The sequence below is a fragment of the Phacochoerus africanus genome, chromosome 12 (assembly GCF_016906955.1).
Source record: "Phacochoerus africanus isolate WHEZ1 chromosome 12, ROS_Pafr_v1, whole genome shotgun sequence".
NCBI lineage: Eukaryota > Metazoa > Chordata > Mammalia > Artiodactyla > Suidae > Phacochoerus > Phacochoerus africanus.
Genome location: NC_062555.1, coordinates 61,637,198 through 61,659,732, shown reverse-complemented (window position 1 = coordinate 61,659,732; position 22,535 = coordinate 61,637,198). Strand labels below are relative to the sequence as shown.

Sequence of the window (22,535 nt, the reverse complement as noted above, 5' to 3'; positions counted from 1 at the left end):
AAGGTTAGGATGTCAACATTGGTATCAAGTGACTTTTAGCCCCAGGACCCGTTTCGCAGTTTATCATGCCCCCTCTACCAGCCACACTTTACTGGCACACCTGTGTCAACACCATTCGGAATGAGTCAGTCGCCCTGCATACATGTACGAATCACCTTTCACGTTTAGTTTGTCAAAGAGGCAGAGGTCACATCTGGCCGAGTTACTGAGTCGCTGGTGTCGGAATCTGAAACCCCAGCTCCCTCCACTGAGTTCTCTCCCCTCGCCTTTGTAAATGTTATATTTCACCAATAAAGGGCTGTCAGCCTCAAGATTTAAAGATTTAAGCTTGAAGGGGCTATAATTATTTCTCTAGGGCTCTGTCGAGATTTCTGTAGCTTACTCATTCATTGTTCCCACATGATTTTGTATGTGTCATTTTTTTTTTCCTCTGCAACAGCAGAAGTTTTTAAATTGCTCCACACAAATGGAAAACTAAGGTGAACACAGTGAATCTGAACATGACTTTTCCTCCCTATCACCGCTGTGAAAAGGTCTGAGTAATGAGTGATGAGGACAGTGATTCTAATGATGGGCCTTTATTTGGCAGAGAAACTGTCTTTGCTCAGGTTATTTCTAGGTAAGGTCCTTTAAGTGGAGTTCTCACTTTGCTCCTTTTTGCTTTAACTCGCAGGTCCTGAATGTTCCCAGAACTACACGACACCAAGTGGCGTGATCAAGTCCCCCGGATTCCCTGAAAAATACCCCAACAGCCTAGAATGCACTTATATTATCTTTGCACCAAAGATGTCGGAGATTATCCTGGAATTCGAAAGCTTTGACCTGGAGCCAGACTCGAATCCCCCAGGGGGGATGTTCTGTCGCTATGACAGGCTAGAAATCTGGGATGGATTCCCCGATGGTAAGAAAGACAGGGAAACATCCCCAAAAGGGAAGGATCTGGGGTGGGGGTGGGGTCCTGGGACCCTCTTAAAAGCACTATGCCACCTGCATCACTTTTTAAAAAATAGTTCAAAAGGAGGAGGCAAAACAGGAAAGCCATAAAATATTTGAATCCAAAAAAAAGTAGTGATTTTCTTTTTTGGGGGAAGAGAGGGGTTGTTAACACCACTTTATTGTGGCAGTGGGTAGATAGCACAGTGCCCTCAAACCTTTAGGTTTATCTCATTGTCTGATTATAAACTTCTCAAGAACAGTAAATTCTCACTCCTATCAACATGAGAATCTCTGTCAGGCTTCCCACACTTACCCGTATACGTATGTAGATACATATTTTTTCTTGTTCAGGTTCTTTGCCCTTATAGGTTATTAGAGAGTATTGAGTACCGTTCCCTGTGTTGTATAGTCGATTCTTCTTGGTTACCTGTTTCACACCTAGGAGTGTGTATATGTTAACCCTCAACTCCTAATTTATCCCTCCTCTCAAGACTTTGCAATTTTCTAGTGTAATTCCTTCATGTTATAGGTAAGGAAACGGAGGCAATAGAAGACTACACAAGGCCTCATAGCTATTTTTGTGACATAATTGGGGCCGACCCATGGTTTTCCTGGCTAAAGTATTTTGCTCATTTTATGGCCTCGCCTAGTGGTCATTAATTCATAAGCTCATCAGAGGATGAGCTGACATCAGTTAAATCAAACCATTCATTTTGCAAATGCAAAGACTAAGGACCAGAGAGGTTAAGTACCTGCTAAAATTTTACTGGTGAAATATGCATCCATTATGCTACCAAAACAATTAGAAATTTTGGAAAGGAAGGTGAGCATGTGACGTTCCTCATTTAGATGGATTCTTTGCTCTCTAGGGAATTTTTCTCTTCGGCAATTCAAATGGCCTCAGTACGTCCTTCGTATACATTGTTCATGTCATCTAAATTCACTGTCCAGGGAGTTCCCGATGTGGCTCAGTGGTTAACGAACCCAACTAGTAACCTATGAGGATGAGGGTTCGATCCCTGGCCTTGCTCAGTGAGTTAAGGATCTGGTGTTGCCTTGAGCTGTGGTGTAGGTTGCAGACATGGCTCAGATCTGCATTTCTGTGGCTGCGACCTAGGCTGGCAGCTGCAGCTCTGATTCAGCATATGGAAGTCCTCAGGCCAAGGGTCGAATTGGAGCTGTAGCTGCCGGCCTATGCCACAGCCACAGCAACAGCAGTACTGGATCTGAACTCATGGCACATGGCAACACAGCTCATGGCAACACTGGATCCTTAACCCACTGAGCAAGGCAGGGATCGAAGCCACATCCTCATGGATAGTGGTGGGGTTCATTACCACTGAGCCACAGTGGGAACTCCTGTGTGGATTTTAAGTAGGGTGGTCAGATCAGGTCTTATTAAGGAAGAGATGTTTGAGCAAAGATTTGAAGGAAGCCAGTGAGATAGCCATGTGGCCAGTGAGCTAAATGAACATTTTCCATTTCAGTCCTTGTGAATTAGAAGGTGAATGGCAAAAACACACACTTGAATTCTGAACAGAGGGAGATAATATCAAATAATTTGTTGCAGCTGCATTGCTTGTTTTGTGTTTAGTCTGGTGTAAGAGTAAGATTTCTCTGGAGAACATACTCCACACAGATCAGAAAGTGAAGCTTGGAAGTTCTTATGAATCAGGCAGTTAGAGATTTAGAGCCATCGATAAAATAATCAGATATTATTATCAAGATGGAGGAAAGGATATTTAAGTAAATCGTAAAAGAAGAGCTAGTATAATGGAAAAAGAGATTGGCTCTGTCTTTGAAATGACATTAAAATGATCGGTGTAATTCAATTTAGGTATGTTCCTCATCAGTAAACAGCACTGGAGAAAATCTGGGTTTAGAGAAAGCTTATGTTGTCATTGGAGCAAATGGGTGATTTATCATTAGTATGGCCTCTTCCCTGCTTTTTTGCCATATAAATAGAGTTATGATGATCTTATCGAAACTCCTTCATTAAGTAATGAGATTTGCCCAAACAGAACACTGATTGATTTCCAAGTGTTCAATCCACTAATTAGGAAAACCATATTATAATAGTATTGTAATAATAGTTGGAACATTTAATAATGGGTTTATTTGTTCATAGCCCAAATTTGCAGCCTTCCTTTCTAGAACTTACATTTAAATTGACATCTGAAAAGAAGGTCCAATCAACCAACTTATGTAGAAAGGAGCACATTGTCATTAGTGTCAAGGGTTTTCCAAAGTAGTAATTTTCTGGCTCTAGAAAATTACTGAGTTGAAGCAAAGAACGATTAACAAGAAGCGTTGTCAGGCTTGCAATTCACCCATGTTTTAAACTATGGTGCATTTGACTCACTCCCAGAGAAAACTGGCTTTGGAATATGAAAAACGTGATCATACATTCGTCGGTGGACATCCCAGCTCTCTCAATTTTAGGCAAAAAAAATGAGAAAAAGAGATTTGAGGCAAAATGAGAGACTGGGTCCTCCTGGATTTTTTTTTTTTTTTCCCATGGCACTAGAAACATTTTTGTTATGGTAGTTCAACACATTCAATTCCTCGCCAGCAAATTCCTCGCTTTTAGTCTTTGATATGGTTTCCAAAAACAACAACCAGAGGTGCTGAAGGCTTTTAACTATCAAGTGATTTTATGATTTTATCATAAACATTGAGTTATATGACTAAGTAATTGAAAGCCACCCATTGATTCAGACTGACTTTGAAGAGAAGCAGCGTGCTCCCCAAACTCACAATCCAAGGCACACACGTGGCGAACCCCGCATCTCCAGCTATCCTTGAAGCGCCATGGATTCACAAGTAGCCATTCTGGAGTCATTGGTGGAAGTTTACATATGGTTTGAGAGCCACGAGCTAAGCATGCTTGCAAAGGCTTATGTTGAGTTACGGAGCCAAACATGAATGCCTAGGTCACCCCACGTGGATGCAGATGAAGCCAGCCCTCCAGCCAGGCTGGAGAAAGAGCTCACTCCCAAAGTTACCAAAAATTTTAGGAATAAGCTTCCTATAACCTGGATTGAGTTCTCTTTGGTCTTTATTCCCTTTTACATTAAAATTAACCTCCTAAAATAGAAATACAAAGCATAAGTGATATAAATATCAAATATAAAGGATATAAACATTCTAAACTATAAATGACAGAAATGTGCAACTTCATTTTTCTGGGAAAAAAATGCAAAGTCCAGATATTCTCCACCAAAATTTACTCTAAGAAAGTATAATGGCCTATTGTGTATCTTACTGAAATGATCTCCTTTCTTGTTTATTTATTCAAAATACCTCATTTTAGAAATACCTCGTTATAGTAGATCATTGCCCCTTTTTCCCATAAAAAGATGGCAGAAAGCCAAATTATGACTCGGAGCTAGGGTTATAATTAATGGAGGGATTAGTGGGAAAATTCAAAGAATAGGGTTCTGCCATTTCCTGTCGCAGGTATAGCTTTCAAGCAGCACAAATGCTGTGTGGCCTTCACACCCAGGAAGCTATGTTCACTGCAGGCCTGCTCTCCCCCAAGAGGGAGCTTTAGCTCACACTGCTTAAATTCTCCAATCATTCCATTTTTGAATTCTCCTTCTGTTTTTGTGACCATTTGCATTCATCTCCCTGGCCTTTGGCTCTCCCACAACGGAAGTGGGGAACCCCATAGCCACTGATGGTGTAAATACACAAATGGGCCCGCACACAAGACAGCTCAGGGTCCTTCAGCCACTCTGGCTCGGATCAATATTGCATTAGCTTGCTGGGCCGAGGTCTCGCTGTTGTTCAGGAAAATTCAATACTTCTTTGTATTAGAGTCGAGAAAGCCTTTCACTCTCATATCTTGAGGGCTCCTGCAGTTGAGTTGCAGGAGGCTGTCCGGGGGCAGTGTTCGAAAGGACAGAAGGCAGATTTACCCGGCCTGTCTTCGACATTATAAACCAATGAGTCATGGAGACTCTCTAAATTATGAGTCTGCCCCAGACAAGTTCTCTTCTGTCTGCTCTTTCAAAGAGACTCCCCCTCCCGCCCTCCCCAAAGGAATTGGGTGGCAGTGGAGGGGTGGGGGGCAGCCAGAGCTGGTGTGGGGGTGACAGCAGCTGCCCTCATCCGCTTGTATTCTTGGTAAGGTCAGTGGCTGTGGCCATCAGAGAATGACCTCGAGGATGAAGGCTGTAAAAGTTTGCCCACAAACCAAAGAAAAAGAGAGTTATGAAACCACAATATTGGAATTTAAATGAGGGGAATAGATGCTAAGCCTCCCATTAAGACTGCAGACCAGAGGCGAGAGTCTTTTTGAAGAAAGAAGCTGAGTTTAGGGCTCCAGTGAGATATTTTCACGCATGTGCTCCAGCCAGAGGGAGAAAAGGGGTAAACTGGTGACAGGGCCCTGTTCAGAATGACGACAACTTAGAAGCAAAGAGCTAGCGTTTGTAGGAGAACCTAAGGCCAGGATTAAAGCTTGAGAGAGACAGAAAGCAGTGAGTTCCCTCTTCTGATGTGCTGTCTTTTGCCAACTAGGAAACCGAATCTCACTTGCCCCCACCAGGCTGCAGAACCACTGTCCACAACCATGTGGCGCCCTGTGACTCACGTGTATCCATCCCCTACGTGGGCAGCCTCCTTGTCCTCTTCTCCGAGGACACACACGTGTTTGGGGGCTGGCCTGGAGCATGGGGGGTGGCAGTAGAGAGAGGCCTCCTTGAATTCCTTCACTTCCATTACTTTGCGGGCACAGCGAAGCTATCAGATATTCAGAGTTACCATTTTGCATTAAGCCAAATAGTAAATCACTTTGGTTCAGTTTCTTTCCTTTTTTTTTTTTTTTTAAAGCAAGTTAGCCAAGAACTCAAAACGGTTAGCCCAGGATATAAGCACTCTTAAAATCAGGGTGCTTAGCCGGCTACCCGCCAGGAACTCAGCTGACACATGGGGCTCCGGGGAGGCCCGTTCTCATGAGCCTCACTTTCTCAACCACGCTGGAAACTTCTCCCAGCCCTCTGCCTTCTGCAGCCAGGGGGTACACGCAGGCCTTGGGCCACCACCTTCCTGCTGAAGGCCTACCCCTCCAGAGAAAGGTCCCCCTCCTGGGCCCCCTTGAACAAAGCAGTAACTCTTAGTGGAAATGCACAGAACCATGGATTTCTTGGAGGGCAAACAGTCCACACCGGATTGTCCTTCTAAGCCCAAACCATCTGGTATCTTTCTACCATATGTGCAATGAAAGAAACACAGAGAAACGGGATATATACATATATGTATATGTATATGTGTGTGTGTATATATATATATATATATATATATATATATATATATTTTGTCTTGCTACTAATCTGGACAGAAATGGAAAGGTTCTCTAAGCCCAGAGGGCTTCTGCCCTGTCTATAAGGCAGCTTACAGTGGGTCATTGCCAAGGTTGGTCTGAAATCTCTTTAGCAAAGGGATGGCCGCTTTAAGCCAAAGAGCTCTTTGACTTGCTGACAGATTCATCAGTGTCTCCAGTCTCTCTCGGCCACGACTACTGTTTGTTTCCCGGTGAGCAGTCAGGTGGCTGCTTTGGGTCCCACTCTTGGCCACTGGACCCAAGAGCCGTGCAGATAACCTCTCTTAGGTTTCAGAGATTAAAAAAAACTGAGACAGAAGTCAGACACACTTTCTTTTGTTTTGATTACGGTTTGCCATTATATGTAAATGATCAGTATCTATAGTTTCTAGGTATTTTAATTGTTACAATTATTAATCAGTCTTCAGATCCAGCCCTGAGTGGGAAATGAGCCACTGTCCTTTGTCTCAGTCTGTGATGTTTATCACAACCAGGCTCCAGGACTACAAGATGGAAAGAGGAAGGAAGTGGGCATTACCCAGGGCTGAGGCAGACCTGGGCACTGCGCCGGTGCTATGGGACCAGGTTCCGAGCCATAGACCTTCCCCAGGTGGGGGAAAGGGTGGGGGGCAGTGAGGACAGGTGACTGCAAGAGCCCCCAGTGGGTGACGACAGCCTAGCTGGAGTTTCTGGGTGCTGGGCGGTGTGTACCGTGTGGTCCTGGAAGTGAATGCTGGAGTGCACTTCACGGCCCAAATCTCCTTTGCCATTGAAGCAAGTATTTCAATTTTGTTCCCGAAAACAGTCCTGCTCACTGGGGAACACGGTTAGGCCTGTCATTGACCTTCTGAGCTCACTTGGAAATCCTCTCCGCAAACCCCATCCAATATGTTCACAGCCAACCAATTAACCAGGGAAGACTTGCTTTGGGTAAGAAAACACTTCTGGGTTCCACTGGGCCCCATGTTTGCAAATGGTTATGCTTGCATCTGCTGCAGAAGGGAAGGTGTTTTCACGGTCTCTGCATTTCTCCCTCTCCAGTTGGTCCCCATATTGGGCGCTACTGTGGGCAGAAGACACCAGGTCGAGTCCGCTCCTCATCCGGCATCCTGTCCATGGTTTTCTACACGGACAGCGCCATAGCCAAAGAAGGCTTCTCGGCAAACTACAGTGTCTTGCAAAGCAGTGTTTCAGAAGGTCAGTGTGTGTTCATCTTGCAAAGCCCTGCGGTAAATACTCATTATTTCTCCTCAGATATCTGCGGCCACAGGAAACACTAAAGACACATTTTGTGAATCCGACAGTCAAGTGTTTCTTTTTCTCTTTTAAATGGTTTTTATGCATTTCAATAGGAAGAACTATTGGGAGGGGTGCTTCCTTGAGAAAATTATATCCTGGAAAGTGGCTTGTAAGCCTCTGAAAATTTTGGGAGAAAAAGTGGTAAGTGGCAAAATTGTGCCTTGGAACAATGAAATATGGCCGGACCACTTGCCTGGCACCCTCCAGGGTGTATTGGGCTGAGAGGCTGGAAAGAACAGGCATCCATCCTGGATGACAAAACTGCTGCTGATCAGCATAGTTAAGTTCAGTGATGGGCGGGCAGGTAACATGCATGGTGCTCAGAGGTTTGGTCTGGGGAGACCCTGGCGGGAGATGGGTTTTTTTTCCCCTTACATGAATAAAAGTGGATATTCATGTCAAAGAAGCATTATTAATTTCTGTTAAAACTTTCCGTTAAAAAAAGTAATATATTTTTGTATCTTATTAAACTATTCAACTAACTCAGCACTTCCTCAGAGTTTCTGTGGTCTCCAGCTCTTTTAAGGTCCTAAGGCAGGAGGGGGGCGGCGGCGGTGAAATCCTGAAAAAAACAACGAATACATTGTGTTTCATCAATTTTAGCAACCAGGTTGTAAGAGTGGCTTAGGGAGAAGGCAAGGGGAATTTGCAGACCTGTTCCGCAGCTAGGCTGGTATCTTAACTACCAAATCTTACTAGAAAACAAAAAGTCCAATTAAACTTCAAAACCTGGGAGTTCCCATTGTGGGTCAGTGGTAATGAACCCAGCTAGTATCCATGAGGATGCGGATTCGATCCCTGGCCTTGCTCAGTGGGTTGAGGATCCTGTGTTGCTGTGGCTGTGGTGTAGCCTGGTGACTGCAGCTCTGATTCAGCCCCTAGCCTGGGAACTTCTATATGTCTCTGTGGCCCTGAAAAAAAAAAAAAAAAAAAGAAGCAGCAACACAAAAATATCAAAAACCAAAAAAACTTCAAAACCTCATTGGTACTTAATTTAGTCAATTGATAAGTTCATATCTTTTCATGCCTATTTTATATTACAAATAACAAACCTAAGCTTAAAAGTATGAAACCGGTGGAAGAAAACCTTTTATGTCATTAATGTTATTAGTGATGATAGAAAATTCAGAAAATGTGAAAGTTTGATTAGTTGAGATTTTTCTGGATGGTTGAGACTCTTCTATTTAATCTCTAAAGGTTTTTTTTTGCACTTCAGTGCTTTGAATCTTTGAATTCACATTTTCCCAAAATTGGTTATTCCCTTCCCAGTATCATAGATTGTATTTCATTGTTTGCTGAGTATATAAGGCTGGTGGGATATGTTTTTATGATTCAGGATCATCACTGCAAACATGACTGTTTAGGGGTAAAACCGTGGTGCTCTTTGGAGCCCTCTGAGACTGCAGTTTGCCCCTGACGGATACACTTGTGTTTTTAATAAAATAAACTAACGGTGTTAGTAACCATGGCCAGGAGGGGGTGAGAGAGCAAAGGGAGTCCTAGAGGGGTGGCCTGGGTGTTGACTGCAAGGAATCAGACAGGGGGTTAAGGTCTACCTCAGGCTGTAAATGGACAGAGTCTTTTTTACTTGTATTAGATGTTAGAGGGAATAGTAAAATTTTGTGTAAATTAACTTTTGGGAGTCCCCTTTGTGGCTCAGCGGTTAACAAACCCAACTAGGATCCATGAGGATGCAGGTTCAATCCCCGGCCTCGCTCAGTGCGTTAAGGGTCCTGTGTTGCTGTGGCTGCGGCTCTGATTCAGCCCCTAGCCGGGGAACTTCCGTATGCCATGGGTGTGGCCCTAAAAAGCAAAATAAAATTTAAAAAAATAATAATAAATTACCATGTATCTGCATACATTCCACTTTGAAAATAAACCAGAATTTCCTGAGTTCCCCTCATGGCACAGAGGAAATGAATCCGACTAGGAACCATGAAGTTGCGGGTTCGATCTCTGACCTGCTCAGTGGGTTAAGGATCTGGCGTTGCTGTGAGCTGTGGTGTAGGTCACAGATGCGGCTCAGATCTGCCGTGGCTGTGGCTATGGCTGTAGTGTAGGCTGTCAGTTACAGCTCTCATTAGACCCCTGGCCTGGGAGCCTCCGTATACCTCCCTGCAGCCCTAAAAAGACAAAAGACAAAAATAAAAAATAAAAAAATTGTTTAATTAAAATAAAAATCAGAATTTCCATCATTTCCTAAAAATTTTTTCATAGCATTTATGTCAACCTCAGTCAAGTTGGAAAAATAACTTATCAATTAGGAGATCTTCATAGCCTTACTTTTAAGAGTTCTTACCATAAAACTGTACTTAATCGATGCTACAATCCAATAAGTCCTTTGCAGTCATCTTTTTAAAAATTTTTTTTGTTTGTTTGTTTTGTCTTTTTGCTATTTCTTGGGCCGCTCCTGCGGCATATGGAGGTTCCCAGGCTAGGGGTCCGATCAGAGCTGTAGTCACTGGCCCAGGCCAGAGCCACAGCAACGCGGGATCTGAGCCGCGTCTGCAACCTACACCACAGCTCACGGCAACGCCGGATCGTTACCCCACTGAGCAAGGGCAGGGACCGAACCGGCAACCTCATGGTTCCTAGTCGGATTTGTTAACCACTGCGCCACGACGGGAACTCCCATCTTTTTAAAATTTAAGTCGTTTTAGTTGAAGTGTAATTTAGAATGTTATGTTAGTTTCAAGTGTACAGAAAAGTGATTCAGTTTTTATATATATTTATATATATTCTTTTTCAGATTCTTTTACATTATAAGTTATTACAAGATATTATACAATAGGTCCTTATTGTTTACCTATTTCAGTGTATATGTTAATCTCAAACTCCTGACTTATCTCTCCTCCCCTCCCTCCCACCCCCGATATCCCCTTTGGTAACCTTAAGTTTGTTTTCTATGTGTTTGAATCTGTTTCTGTGTTGTAAATAAGTTCATTTGCATCATATTTTTTTCAGATTCCACAAGTAAGTGATGTCATATGATATTTGTCTTTGTCTGACTTGGTATGATCATCTCTAGGTCCATCCATGTTGCTGCAAATGGCATTCTTTCATTCTCTTTTTTTTTGGTCTTTTTTTGCTATTTCTTGGGCCGCTCCCATGGCATATGGAGATTCCCAGGCTAGGGGTCCAATCGGAGCTACAGATGCCGGCCTGCGCCACAGCCACAGCAACTCAGGAGCCAAGCCAAGTCTGTGACCTACACCACAGCTCACGGCAACGCCGGATTGTTAACCCAATGAGCAAGGGCAGGGATCGAACCCTCAACCTCATGGTTCCTAGTCGGATTCGTTAACCACTGCGCCACGACGGGAACTCCCTTTCATTCTCTTTTATGGCTGAGTAATATGCCATTCTGTATGTATACCACACATGCTGTCATTTTTTGCAAGACTTTGTGTGAACATCAAAATGAACTTTCTAGTGTTCCAGATCAAAAAAGGAAATATGCATCCTAGGTCCCTATGTTTTGATGACTTCAGGTCACATTTTTTTTTCTCTTCAGACTTCAAGTGTATGGAAGCTCTGGGCATGGAGTCAGGAGAGATTCACTCTGATCAGATCACAGCCTCCTCCCAGTATAGCACCAACTGGTCCGCAGAGCGCTCTCGTCTGCACTACCCCGAGAACGGGTGGACTCCTGGAGAGGATTCCTACAGAGAGTGGATCCAGGTAAGAATTAGCACATTGCGGTGGGGCAAAGGTTTGGGTCATCTGAAAAGGTCATTGAAAAGAAGCCTGCCTTGACAAAGGCCTTCACATGAAAAAGGCAGGAGGGCACCAAGTGTGATCACGCTGCAGAATTCATGGGATCAGAGAAAAGCAGACCCAAATGATGTCCCTGAAAACCCACATCTCAGAGACTCACATCTGACTCTTCCAGAATCTGAGCACGGATGTCTTACGTGGGTCACAACTGAAAGATGTGAACTTCCCCAACGGCTACATATTTTCTCTGGATGTGCTTCCTACTTCAACAGATGTTTATTTCTTTGATGAAATATGTTAACTCTACTTGCAGGTGTGCATGAAATCACTGGGTTTTTTTTTAAGGCGTTTTGCTTGTTTGTTTGTTCAAGACAGAAGTTAACTTTCCCACACGGGTCCCTAAGCACGTGCCCTCAAAGTGGTTTATTTGAGGGCACTGGTCTCGGTGGCTCACATACAGGCACACACACATGAAATGTTCGCACCTCTATCTTGAACAGTCCTGTTGGTCCTGCTTTCCCCGCTTTGCCCTGATACTCCTTTCCTATCATCCCCCTTCCACTCCCCTGCTTTGCACCCCCACCGGACTCACCTCCCAGCTCATCCCTGGCACAAACTCCCAAAGCCTAAACTTGCCCGAGCTTGATGTCTGGCTCCTCCCACCCAAGACCTGATGTTCACGTTCTTGACTTTTTCACCATTTTCAAATGAAACATCATATCTGGCTGTGTGGGTTAAACCATGGGCAAATTATCCAGCATTATTTGCTGAAGGATCCAGACTTCCTTTTCAAGAGAGTAGGCAGAGCCTGTCTTGCATTCATTGCTGGATATATAAAAATGACTAATTCCCAGGGAGAATTTCTGAGCAAGGAAAAAACCCAAGATGATTAATCCCCTACTTTCTACATCTATGGCTGTTTCAGTCTTTGGAGCACAAATACCAGATTTTGTTTTACTTTGGAAAGGTCAATATTAGTTTAACATACACTTAAAGTGAAATGGCCTATTTCAGGAGCCTGAACTCACACTAACCTCGAAATGATAACACTGAGAAACGCGTAGAGGGTAAGAAAAGGAGAAGCTTTTACCCTGGGATTGCTGAGTCGCGCTCTAGAATATAAGTCAGAAATGAAATGGACTTGCTTCTTCCAAATAGCTCTTGGGGACTTCCCTGTCCCCATCCCCATCGCCACAAGCTGTTTGTTATGATTGACAGACGCGCCTCTGGAGGGGAGCTTGCATTTTGCAGTGCTAAGCATGTTTGCATGGTAATGCGGGCGTGTTCTTGGTGATATGAAGAACACTCAATAACTTAAGGACAGTGGTCTCGCAAGTGTTCTGAAAATGCAATGGTAGCAATTCTTTTGTGCAAGAAATTCTGTGTCAGTAGAAGCATGGAGACAAAACAGGCTTTCCCAGAGCATTTGTCAACAGGAATGGGTGTCCGTCACTCTCAGGAGTCGGGAGCCATCTGAGATGGCCCCAGAAGAAAAATCTCAAATGCTCCAACTCTTTCTATCAAAGAAGAGTCAGGAGAAGCTAAGTAACCAAAACCCCCCAAACGAGAAGGATTACCTCATTCCACCTCCCATCTCTGGCTGGCAGGGGATCTGCCCCACATCTTCATATACCAGGACCCATTTGGAGAGAGTAGCCGCCACCATCTGAAACGTCGCCTGTCACCACAACAGGGAGGGAAGGGACCATAGCCAGCAAGCTGGTTCTTGAGGCCCCATCAGAGAGCACCTAACAAAATACATTTCCAAAGCGCATCCCACAGCCACACTTACCCTCTGAGGGGCAGCAATGGCACCCATGCGGGAAGGAGGACAGCTAGTAATATTTGGTGGACAACACGAGTGACAATTGTGTCACTCTTGGGATAGTTGCCACTCACTGCGTGTTTACTATGCTCCCTGACTTCTGCGGAGTACTTGACATGTTTGTATTTAATCCTCGCAGCATTCCTGTGGAGACACAGTTATCCTTCTTTTTAAAATGAGGACCCACAGAGTTTTGTGGCTCAGTGGGTTACAAACCCGATTAGTATTCATGAGGACGCAGGTTCGATCCCTGGCCCTGCTCAGTGGGTTAAGGATCTGCATTGCCGTGAGCTGTGGTATAGGTCAAGGATGAGGTTCAGATCTGAAGTTGCTGTGGCTGTGGTGTAGGCTGGCAGCTGTAGCTCTGATTCCACCCCTAACCTGTGAACCTCCATATGCCACAGATGCGGCCCTAAAAAGAAAAAAATAAAATGAGGATCCTGTGGTTCAGAGGGATGAGCAAATGCCCAAGGTCACTGTGATCAGGCTTGGAAGTAGGGTCTGTCGACCTCCAAAACCTGCTTCTTTACACTTCAGTGGGCTTTGCCTCTATCCTGAATCACCATGTCTGTAAGTTCAGGTATATATGGTGACACATCAGTCACCTCCCTTTATACTCTTCTTGTGCTGAGAAGGTTCAGGTGGGGATGAGTCGGGGCTTCCAGTTTCTAAACCACCAAGAACGTGGAGCCCTGGGTCCTCTGCCTCTCTGGGAGGTGAATGTCAGGAGCTCAGCATTAGTTCACCTGGAGGGAAAATGACCTTTTCTCCTGTGAGAGCTCAGTGGGCTCGTTTCCATGCTTGTTGCGTCTGTGTACACGGCAGGCGCTCTTAGCGTCACCGCATCACCTGATTGTGAATAATTTCAGGTGTTTCCAGCCTTTCTAAAACTCCTTAGAAGTGGCTGGCTTATTATTTTCATTGGATAGATGTTTTATAAATTAACCCACTAGCACAGCGTAAGGGAGGCTGAGGGCAAGAAGCGCAAACCTCCAATCCCAGGAACGTTCTCGCACCCAGACAGTCCTATTTATATGCACATCCAGAATGCGGATGGCGTGTGTTTTCTTTTTCGGCTTTGTCACATTTTGTATGAAATGTACCCCACAAAACATGTTGCTGTAGCAACAAGGACAAACACTTGCATGTGTTAAATTAATAAGGCAGCCCTGGAAGCTACGCTCCTTCAAGACAGGAACAGTCTTTGGTTCAATTGTTTTCTCTGGGAAATTACCGAGTGACATGAAAAAACAATGCATCATTAACCGCCGATGCGGACATCCACCTTGGTCCTTCCTGTGGGATCTGTGGTCTGGCAGAAAGCTTAAGACCCAGGCAAGAGGCGGGTGAGGGAGAAGGAAGATGAAGGGAAGTCCCAACTTGGACCTTTGCACGTGGTCACATCCTGCACCTAAGGCCACTTCCCATCCTGAGCAGTGAAAACCTCCGACTTGTCCATTGCCAAGTTAACCACCCTGTGAGATCTGCCCATGTTTTTTTCAGCTTATTCCATTCTGGTCTGTGTCCTAGAACTGCTGGTCTTACGATTCATTTACTCTTTATCTTCTTTTTGTTTCTGGTTAAACAATCAAGGATTCCAAGTAAAGATGCAGTGTGTCAGGAGCACTATAAAAATTCTTAATTTTCAAGTACATCATGAGAACCCGAGCCATTCACCTCATTGAAACTGAGCGTCTTTCCCTATAAAATGAGGGTGACGTGGCCATCCCCATTCAAGCTCTAGCCAAGTCTCAGAGAAAGGCAGCCTTGGATTTTTCTTTTCAGATCTGCAACTTCAGTGTGTGGACTATGTGTCTGATCAGAAGACACGTTCTCCTAAATCCTAATGTAGCCCTTCACACACAAAGCAGAATTTAATTCGTTAATTATTTCAATGTTTTATTAATGATCATGTTCACCACACTGTAAACAGATTTATCCTTCTGGCTTTAATTAAAGCTCTCGGGAGCACTTTCCTCAAAACAACTGTGACTTTTCCCTGATTAAAATGCCAGGAGACAAGAAAAAAAAAGAGACATAATGACTGGATGGGATATGAACTTTGTTGATTCAAATAAATAAAAATGGCATCAGGGACTAACCAATGACCACTCCCCCCAGTGACTTTAGAAATAGAATTACTTGACAGACCAACTCAGGCTGAAACTCTGCTCATCTCCATATTTGGTAGCAATGTTTTTTTCTGGAGAAAAAAAAAATGATGCTAGATTTTTCGTGCCTTCACTTATTCCAGACGAGCAGAAAGCAGTTGGCTTCTCAACCACATCCTGTTATGTTTGGTCCATTGTGAATTAAGCCCACAGAAAGAGGGGATCTTTGAGAAGATGGGCCGAAGCTGTAAGAATACATGAGTAAGCCCCTTCTCTGTCCACTGCATTTTCTCATAAAGGTGTCATTCTGAGGTATGAGGAGAGAAGGAAAGTTCCAGAAGAGCTCATGCTTACCTTCTAAGGAAGCTTCTTTCCATGTTTTCCTTTTGCCTTAGATCTCTTGGATAATATTCCACATGTCCTAACCAAGGGGAGTTTGAAAGCAGACACCATGGTATAAGAAGAAGCACAAAAGGGAATCAAAACACACACACACACACACAGGGTGAAGGAAAATCGGTGTCCTCATGCGAGTCAACACAGAGCTGGTTAAATCCAAGCAGACTTGAGATTGCTTTGAGGATTTTAAAATTCTTTTTAAGGCATGTTCTAATCACAGAAGCTTATGTTTCTATAGCATTTTTCCTACTTAAAAGCCCTTTTTCATACACATCCCATTTTGGCCTTAGAATGTAAGTTCAGTGGACCAGCAGTTGGTTATCCCCATCTTCCTTCAAGAAAGCTGAAGCCCCGAGAGGTTAACTAGTTCCTCAAATCCCGATTCAGGGGAAAGCTGCACCTTGTCGGGGGGTCAGTCTCCCAGGACTGCGGGGGTCTTCCTTCCTGGGACTTGGGAAGCCAGTCACTGGACACGAGGGGAGCCGTCAAGTCTTGGCTGGTGGTCAGACGTGACCTTGGCCCAGGGTGCGGCTGTCATTGGCAAAGCTCTTTGGCCATCTGAATTGTGAGTTTTTCACCTCCTGCTGTGTCACATGCAGTAAGCTCTGCAGATCGTCTCATTCCAAGTATTCAGAGCAAAACGAAAGTCCTGATGATATCTTAAGACCTCAGGAATCCCAGAGGAAACTGTCCCGCCAATAGCCAGGGGGTCCTTCAGAGTTTACCGCACACAGACTCCCCCACCGCCCCCCAGAGCTGGGAGCTGTTGCTACTAGCAACCTCCATGGTGGCTCTATCACGTTCTGAAAATGAATTCTGAGTTACAACTTGCTAAGAATGGAGACAAAAGATCATGTAAAGGCATGGACCTGATTTCAAAAACTAAGAAGGGGCTACCTGGACATCTTTTACGTGCCAAATGGTATGAAATAACTCATGGATGCTTGAAAATATTCCTTGTGACACAGCATCATGGCAGGTTTTTATCACCTTTTAGGCGAGAAGGAGGTGTGTTGTTTATCCGATCAGAAGAATCTGTTATCTGAAACCCTTGTTTTTATCTTTAAAGTGAGGGTTTCTCCAAAATTTAAGATAGACACTGAAGTAAGTTGTCTTAAAGCTTTCAAATGTCATTTATTTGAACAAGCTTCAAATCTCCTTTTCTTCTGAACATTCTTGGATGAATCTTTACTTCTCTCATAGGAGTGTGTTGAGTGTGGAACAGAGATCGCCTGTGAAGTAGTTTGTGACTTTTCATACAATTGCTAGTTTCTAGCAGGTTTATAATTTGTGTTCAAAATAGGTTCCATCTGCTGAATTGGACTAATCCGGAACATATATCGAGGCAAATTATCCTGATTGTAAACACTCTGTGCTTATAAACCAGACACTTCAGGGGGTGGGGTCTGTCATTCAGATCATTAGCAAATTGCTGAAATTGCAATAAAAGACTTTATAAATGTGTAACTAGAGAACTGGTGGAAATAGCTCACTGGGTTACCCAAATGTGGAATGATGCATGTAAAATAATGTTGGCAAATTTAGAGAAAATACAGCTGTTCAATTGAATGTTTATTCCCCAGGTGTGCTCTGTGTGTGTGTGTGTGTGTGTGTGTGTGTGTTGCAACTAATGTTAACTTGCTTTTTTAGTGGAAACATTGATCTAGAAAGGAGACAACCCGCTTTTTCTAAAAAGTTACCCATGGAAGTTCCCGTCATGGCTCAGAAGTAACAAGCCTGATAGTATCCTTGAGGTTTTGGCTTCGATCCCTGGCCTCGATCAGTGGGTTAAGGATCTGGCGTTGCCATGAGCTGTGGTGTAGGTTGCAGACCCAGCTTGGATCCCACGTTGCAGTGGCTGTGATGTAGGCCAGCAGCTGCAGCTCTGATTTGACCCCTAGCCTGAGAACCTCCATATGCCTCGGGTGTGGCCCTAAAAAAAGAGAAAAGAGAGAGAGATGAAGCAGCAAAACAAAATTCCATGTGCTCGTGTCTAAATTCCTTATTTTGCATGTAGGGGTTAAGTGATGTGCAAGACCACAGAATGAGTTCATGACAAAACCTGGGGTCCAGTCTCAGTGACCTCACCCCCACTTCTTTGCTCCCACTTACCTGTAGCACTATGAGGAAGTGGGTTTGGATCCTCTTTGGAGATGGTGTCTGAGGTCAAAGCAAGCTCACTGAAATGCCAGCCTGTCCCTACTTAGCTGCTGATTGGTGAATGATGTCTAGAAAATTGAATAGTCACTGCAGAAGCTTTAATGTAAACAAATGATTGGATATTGTCTAGAGCAGGCTTTCTGTGTCTGGGCAATCCTGACATTGGAATTGGATAGCTCTTTGAATGGGGTCTGTCCTGAGCGTCGTAGGATGTTTAACAGTGCCCTTGGCCTCCACCCACTAGAAGCCGGTAACATACACACACACAAACACACACACACACACACACACACACACACTCAATCATGACAACCAAAAATGCCTCCAGGCATTGCCAACTGTCCTATCTGGGGGCAAAATCATGCCCAGTTGAAAACCACTGGTGTGGAAGGTGACCGAAGTCCTAATCAAGTCATTGGTGAAATACTCAGACTGATCAGCATTTTGAAGGAAAAAGTGGCTGGTTGCTTGGCTGGTTTTTGTCACTTTTCAACTGCTTATCATAGGTATTATCTGAACAGAACCACAGGTCCTTTGTTTTCCAAAAATACAGATGCATCTGTTTACCTGATGCAGGAAAATAGCATCATAAACCTTCTTGCTTATTTATCTTCAAGCTTCACTATTTTTAGCTTTTAAAAGTGAACCATTTTTAGCTAAATAAATACAGATGTTATTTTAGAGGTCTGCTCATTTGAGCCTCCAAATGCATTGATAAGGATGGGGTTAAGAAAAGGAAACACAAGGATAACATCATTGTTAATAAGATTTAGGAGAAATAAGACTAAAATGAGCTCTTCCACACCTGGCCGTTGGATGTCCCTAGCCTTGACCTACCTGTTTTAGGTTTTTTGCAGAATATAAATCAAAGTTTCTTCTCTTTCTTTTTTTTTTTTTTTTAAAAAAAAAACTTCAGACATAATCAAGAGTAAGGAACTATGTTTGAAAAACCTGTCTATGGCTTATTAACTTATCTTTTCCTGGGAAACATACTATTAAGTTTCCAGTTCTGTAACCTAAACAACAACACATTAGAAGCTATCAGTTACCAACCAGTTTCATATCTGTGGGCCAATAGGAAGGCAAGGTTGATGGTCTCACATCTGTTTTAGGTGAAAGGCTGTTCCTGTCTGCGGTATTTAAAATTTAAAGAACTTCTGTTATTATACAATTGGGAATCCTTGGGGAGTAAAATGTTAATGAAATCCATAACATGTACAGATTTTATGATAGCAGTTTTAAGAAATTCCTTTGGTGGGGTTTGTCGATTTCTGTCCCAGTGGTAATAATTGTACTTTTTACAGAGTGGGTTAATGTTCACATAGAGCAGAAATGGCTACGTTTATGCAGCCTGTCGTGTAACACACAAACTCCTAAGCCTTCAATAACTTCCATATTGGAATTTGAAAGCCCCAGAACAAAAAATGGGTGCTTTTCAGAAATGGCAGAACCCATAGTTTGAAACTTTTCTAGCACATGCACAGCAGCTTTCTCAAAAGGTCCATCCTGGAAATTCCAAGGCTGGGCTGTGAATGGCTGTTCTGTGCCTTCGTTTATTCCTCGTTTAACGCCCCATTGGAGAGCTCCAGGTCGAAATGACCATTTTGATCCACATCAGAGTGGCAATTTGGGATGCTGACCTGAAACGGAGATATACGTAAACCCAGGCACTTATTTCCTTTCTCCAGTGCAAGCCCCTCACATTCCAATTTCATTTAATTCTACATTCAAATAGAGGAAAGGAGATTAAATTAAAAATGCTCTATAAATCCCAATAGTAATAAAAGACATTATGCTTTTATATTTCCAACTATTGAACAGAGTAAGCATTTGAGACTAATCGCACATGTTATGACTTAGAATAATCACATATGTACTTGTACAAGTGACTTGTACTTTTTTTTTTTTTTCATCTCTCTTTGTCTCCAGGGGCTAAAAACACATTTATGGCATTCCTCTAATCGCTTTTTTTTTTTTTCCGAAGAATGAAGTCTTAATTTTACCAAAGTTTTCTTTTTCTTCCAGTGCTTTAAACTTCTAACTACATTTTCTGGATTTAGCAGAAAAATAAATAAGCTCCTTTATTCTTTTTGCAAGCCCGAGAAGCTAATAGATAGAATTTTTCAGGAGATGGGTGATTGGACCAGAGAGCTTCTGAAATCCTTTCAAGCATTTAAGACTCTGTGATTCTATTAAAAACAAATTTACTCTATCAGCTGGTGCCCTGGGCTTGCCTAAATGAAAATATAAATGTATGTAGCGTAGCTGGAGTTCATTTTAAATACTACTGATAATCATGTCGGGCAACACATAACCAAAAAAAAAAATTTTTTTTTTTTAATTGAGAAGATTTTCTTTCCTTAGATCAAGTAATTGTTTAGGTTGGCTTCACCCTGAAGCTTATCTGAGGATTTCGAACAGAAACTTCACTGGTGGGGCCTGTTTGGCTTTGGGTTTTTTTGTGCTGGTTCGGGGGGAAGTGCAGCCCACTAGGAGAAAGATAAGATGAAGCCTGGACAGTTCATCTTTCATGTCTCTCCAATCTTTGATGGAAGTGTCTAGAAGGCATAGGTTTACCCACCATTCCAGACTATCCACACCTCAAAGTCTTGCCAATGCTCGGTCTTTTCTCTTTCCCTAAGAAGACAAATACCACATGCAATTTGGAGCATGTCAGAGGCCCTCAGGCTGACCCAGGAAAGTGGAGGAAAAGAGCAGCCACAGGGATTGGGCTGTATGAACAGGCCATCACGGTGGCCTCATGCTTCTAAGACTCGATGTGTTTACTTAAGACTAAAGCTGCCCCCATCTTAGATAAGAGACGAAAGTTGAGATCCAGGAGTCCTCTTGTGGTGCAGTGGGTTAAGGACTGGGTGTTGTCACTTTGACGGCTTCAGCAGAGAACTCCACATGCCGTGGGTGCCGCCAAAAAAAACCAAAACCAAAAATAAGATCCAGGTAAATGCACAAGCTAGTGGCTGCAGGTGCAAGAAATTTGATGGAGTCTTAAGTTTGAAGGTCTGGAAATTAAATATAAAATTTCCAGTGGGAAATGCTCATGGTAATAAAAAAGAAGTTAGGAGATCCTATGGAATGTGAAATACCGAAGAAAATGTTTTTTATTTTTTTCAGGAGGTACACAGAGTTCATGGGGAAAAGAGAAAAGAAGTTTCTTTAAGGTCGCCATCCTATAGCTAAGATACAGGATGCAGATTTTCCTGGCCTAGTTTTTTAAGCTTTATTTTAAAAATCCAGACTAGTCACTGCTATTGTCAGTCATTCCACAGCACATACATGATACTATTTCTGTAGTTTTAACTTATGTTTCCAAATGTTGCATTCATTTATAAGGATGCTGTTATTTATTTAGAAAGCTCCAATACCAAGATGGTCAGAATTTATTTATTTAACAGTCATTTACCATGTAAAGAAAAAAAAAAATCAGTTTGTTCATTTAATGTGATATTTCCTCTAAACCAACCACTAGTAAATAAACCTCATTTTTGAAGACAAATGCCGAAAGCATATTCTTACATGACCTCCCGCCTGGGTCATCCATGTCTTCTGGGGAGTAGGACAAAAGGAAAGGATGCAGGAATAGTTAACTTGGGGTTCAGTCTATATATGCTGAGCTTGAACTCTATCAACATCTGTAATATAATAATTTATTTCCTTTAGTCTAAGAACTTGGCTATTTTCCAGAAGAGTTCTTGGGAATATCAGTTTACCTACTTTTTTTTAAGTGTCTAAATTTAGAATATTCATGTGCCTCATGTAAAATTCATCTCAATTAAAATTTTTTATCAAAAGTAATTCAAACTAATTAAGAACCAGTTTATCCCATTTCTTTTTAAATACTGGCGGTTTTATTAAAACCACGCAGAGTGAAGTGTTTTCAGACCCGATTTTGCATCTAAAAGTACAGTGACAGAGTTCCCTTGTGGCACAGCAGGTTAAGGACCCAGTGTCGTCACCACAGAGGTTTGGGCTCAATCCCTGACCGGGAACTTACACACGCTGCGGGTATAGCCAAAAATAAAGAAATTAATAATAAAAGTATAGAGACAACATGATAGGATTCTTAGTGTTCTGGAAACCCGCAAGGTTATATGAAAGAAATGCTTTTTTCTGCATTTCCAAATATGGGCCTTAATTCTACTTTTTATGATGAGGAACTCCCCCTCCCCCACCTCCATCTCCCAACACCACACACACCACAGTGGGGCCATGTTCACCAAGAAAACATTTCACCTATCGTCACCCCCAAAGATGTGGGGAAATAGACACATCCATTGGTGTTAAGAGTGTTTCCAGCTTCTGTTATGTCAAGGACTCCAGGCAGTGCGAGGGGAGGAAGAACATGATACCTTTAGTGGGACATCTGGGCTTGTTCTCCTGTGGTTTGAGAGGCGTTTTCCCCATCGCATGACCCGGGCTGAAGTTCATGAAATGACTATAGATAGATTTTCTTTTCAGAACATTCAAAGAATGTGCAGTTCTGTGCCCTGACTGCATTTGGATGACAAGCAGTGTGATTCAGAGCACAGACGGATGCGGAGGCATGACATCCACACCCCCCACCCACCCTGCCTTGGTTACCCACCTCCATCCATGCAGTTTCCCACTTTCCAGCTCCTTCCCTGCCACGGGCTGGCCTCGACTCAGCCCAACTCTCTAGAACATCCATTGCAAATCGTAATCACAGATGATTCTCTTGGAGAGGAATTCTTTGCCCATGCATCAGTTCAAGGCTTTCCCACAT

At 43.1% G+C, this 22,535-nt stretch overlaps 1 protein-coding gene across 9 annotated transcripts in view; it reads left to right on the top strand.

Moving 5' to 3' along the window:
• NRP1 (neuropilin 1) overlaps window positions 1–22,535 on the top strand; it is a 174,936-nt gene that overhangs the window by 64,485 nt on the left and 87,916 nt on the right. For all 9 annotated transcript variants that reach the window (XM_047755603.1, XM_047755597.1, XM_047755598.1 and 6 more), the window contains 3 exons: window positions 674–901; window positions 7,304–7,459; window positions 11,076–11,242. In XM_047755603.1, coding sequence (XP_047611559.1) covers window positions 674–901; window positions 7,304–7,459; window positions 11,076–11,242 — 551 coding nt within the window. The remainder of the gene's footprint in view (window positions 1–673; window positions 902–7,303; window positions 7,460–11,075; window positions 11,243–22,535) is intronic.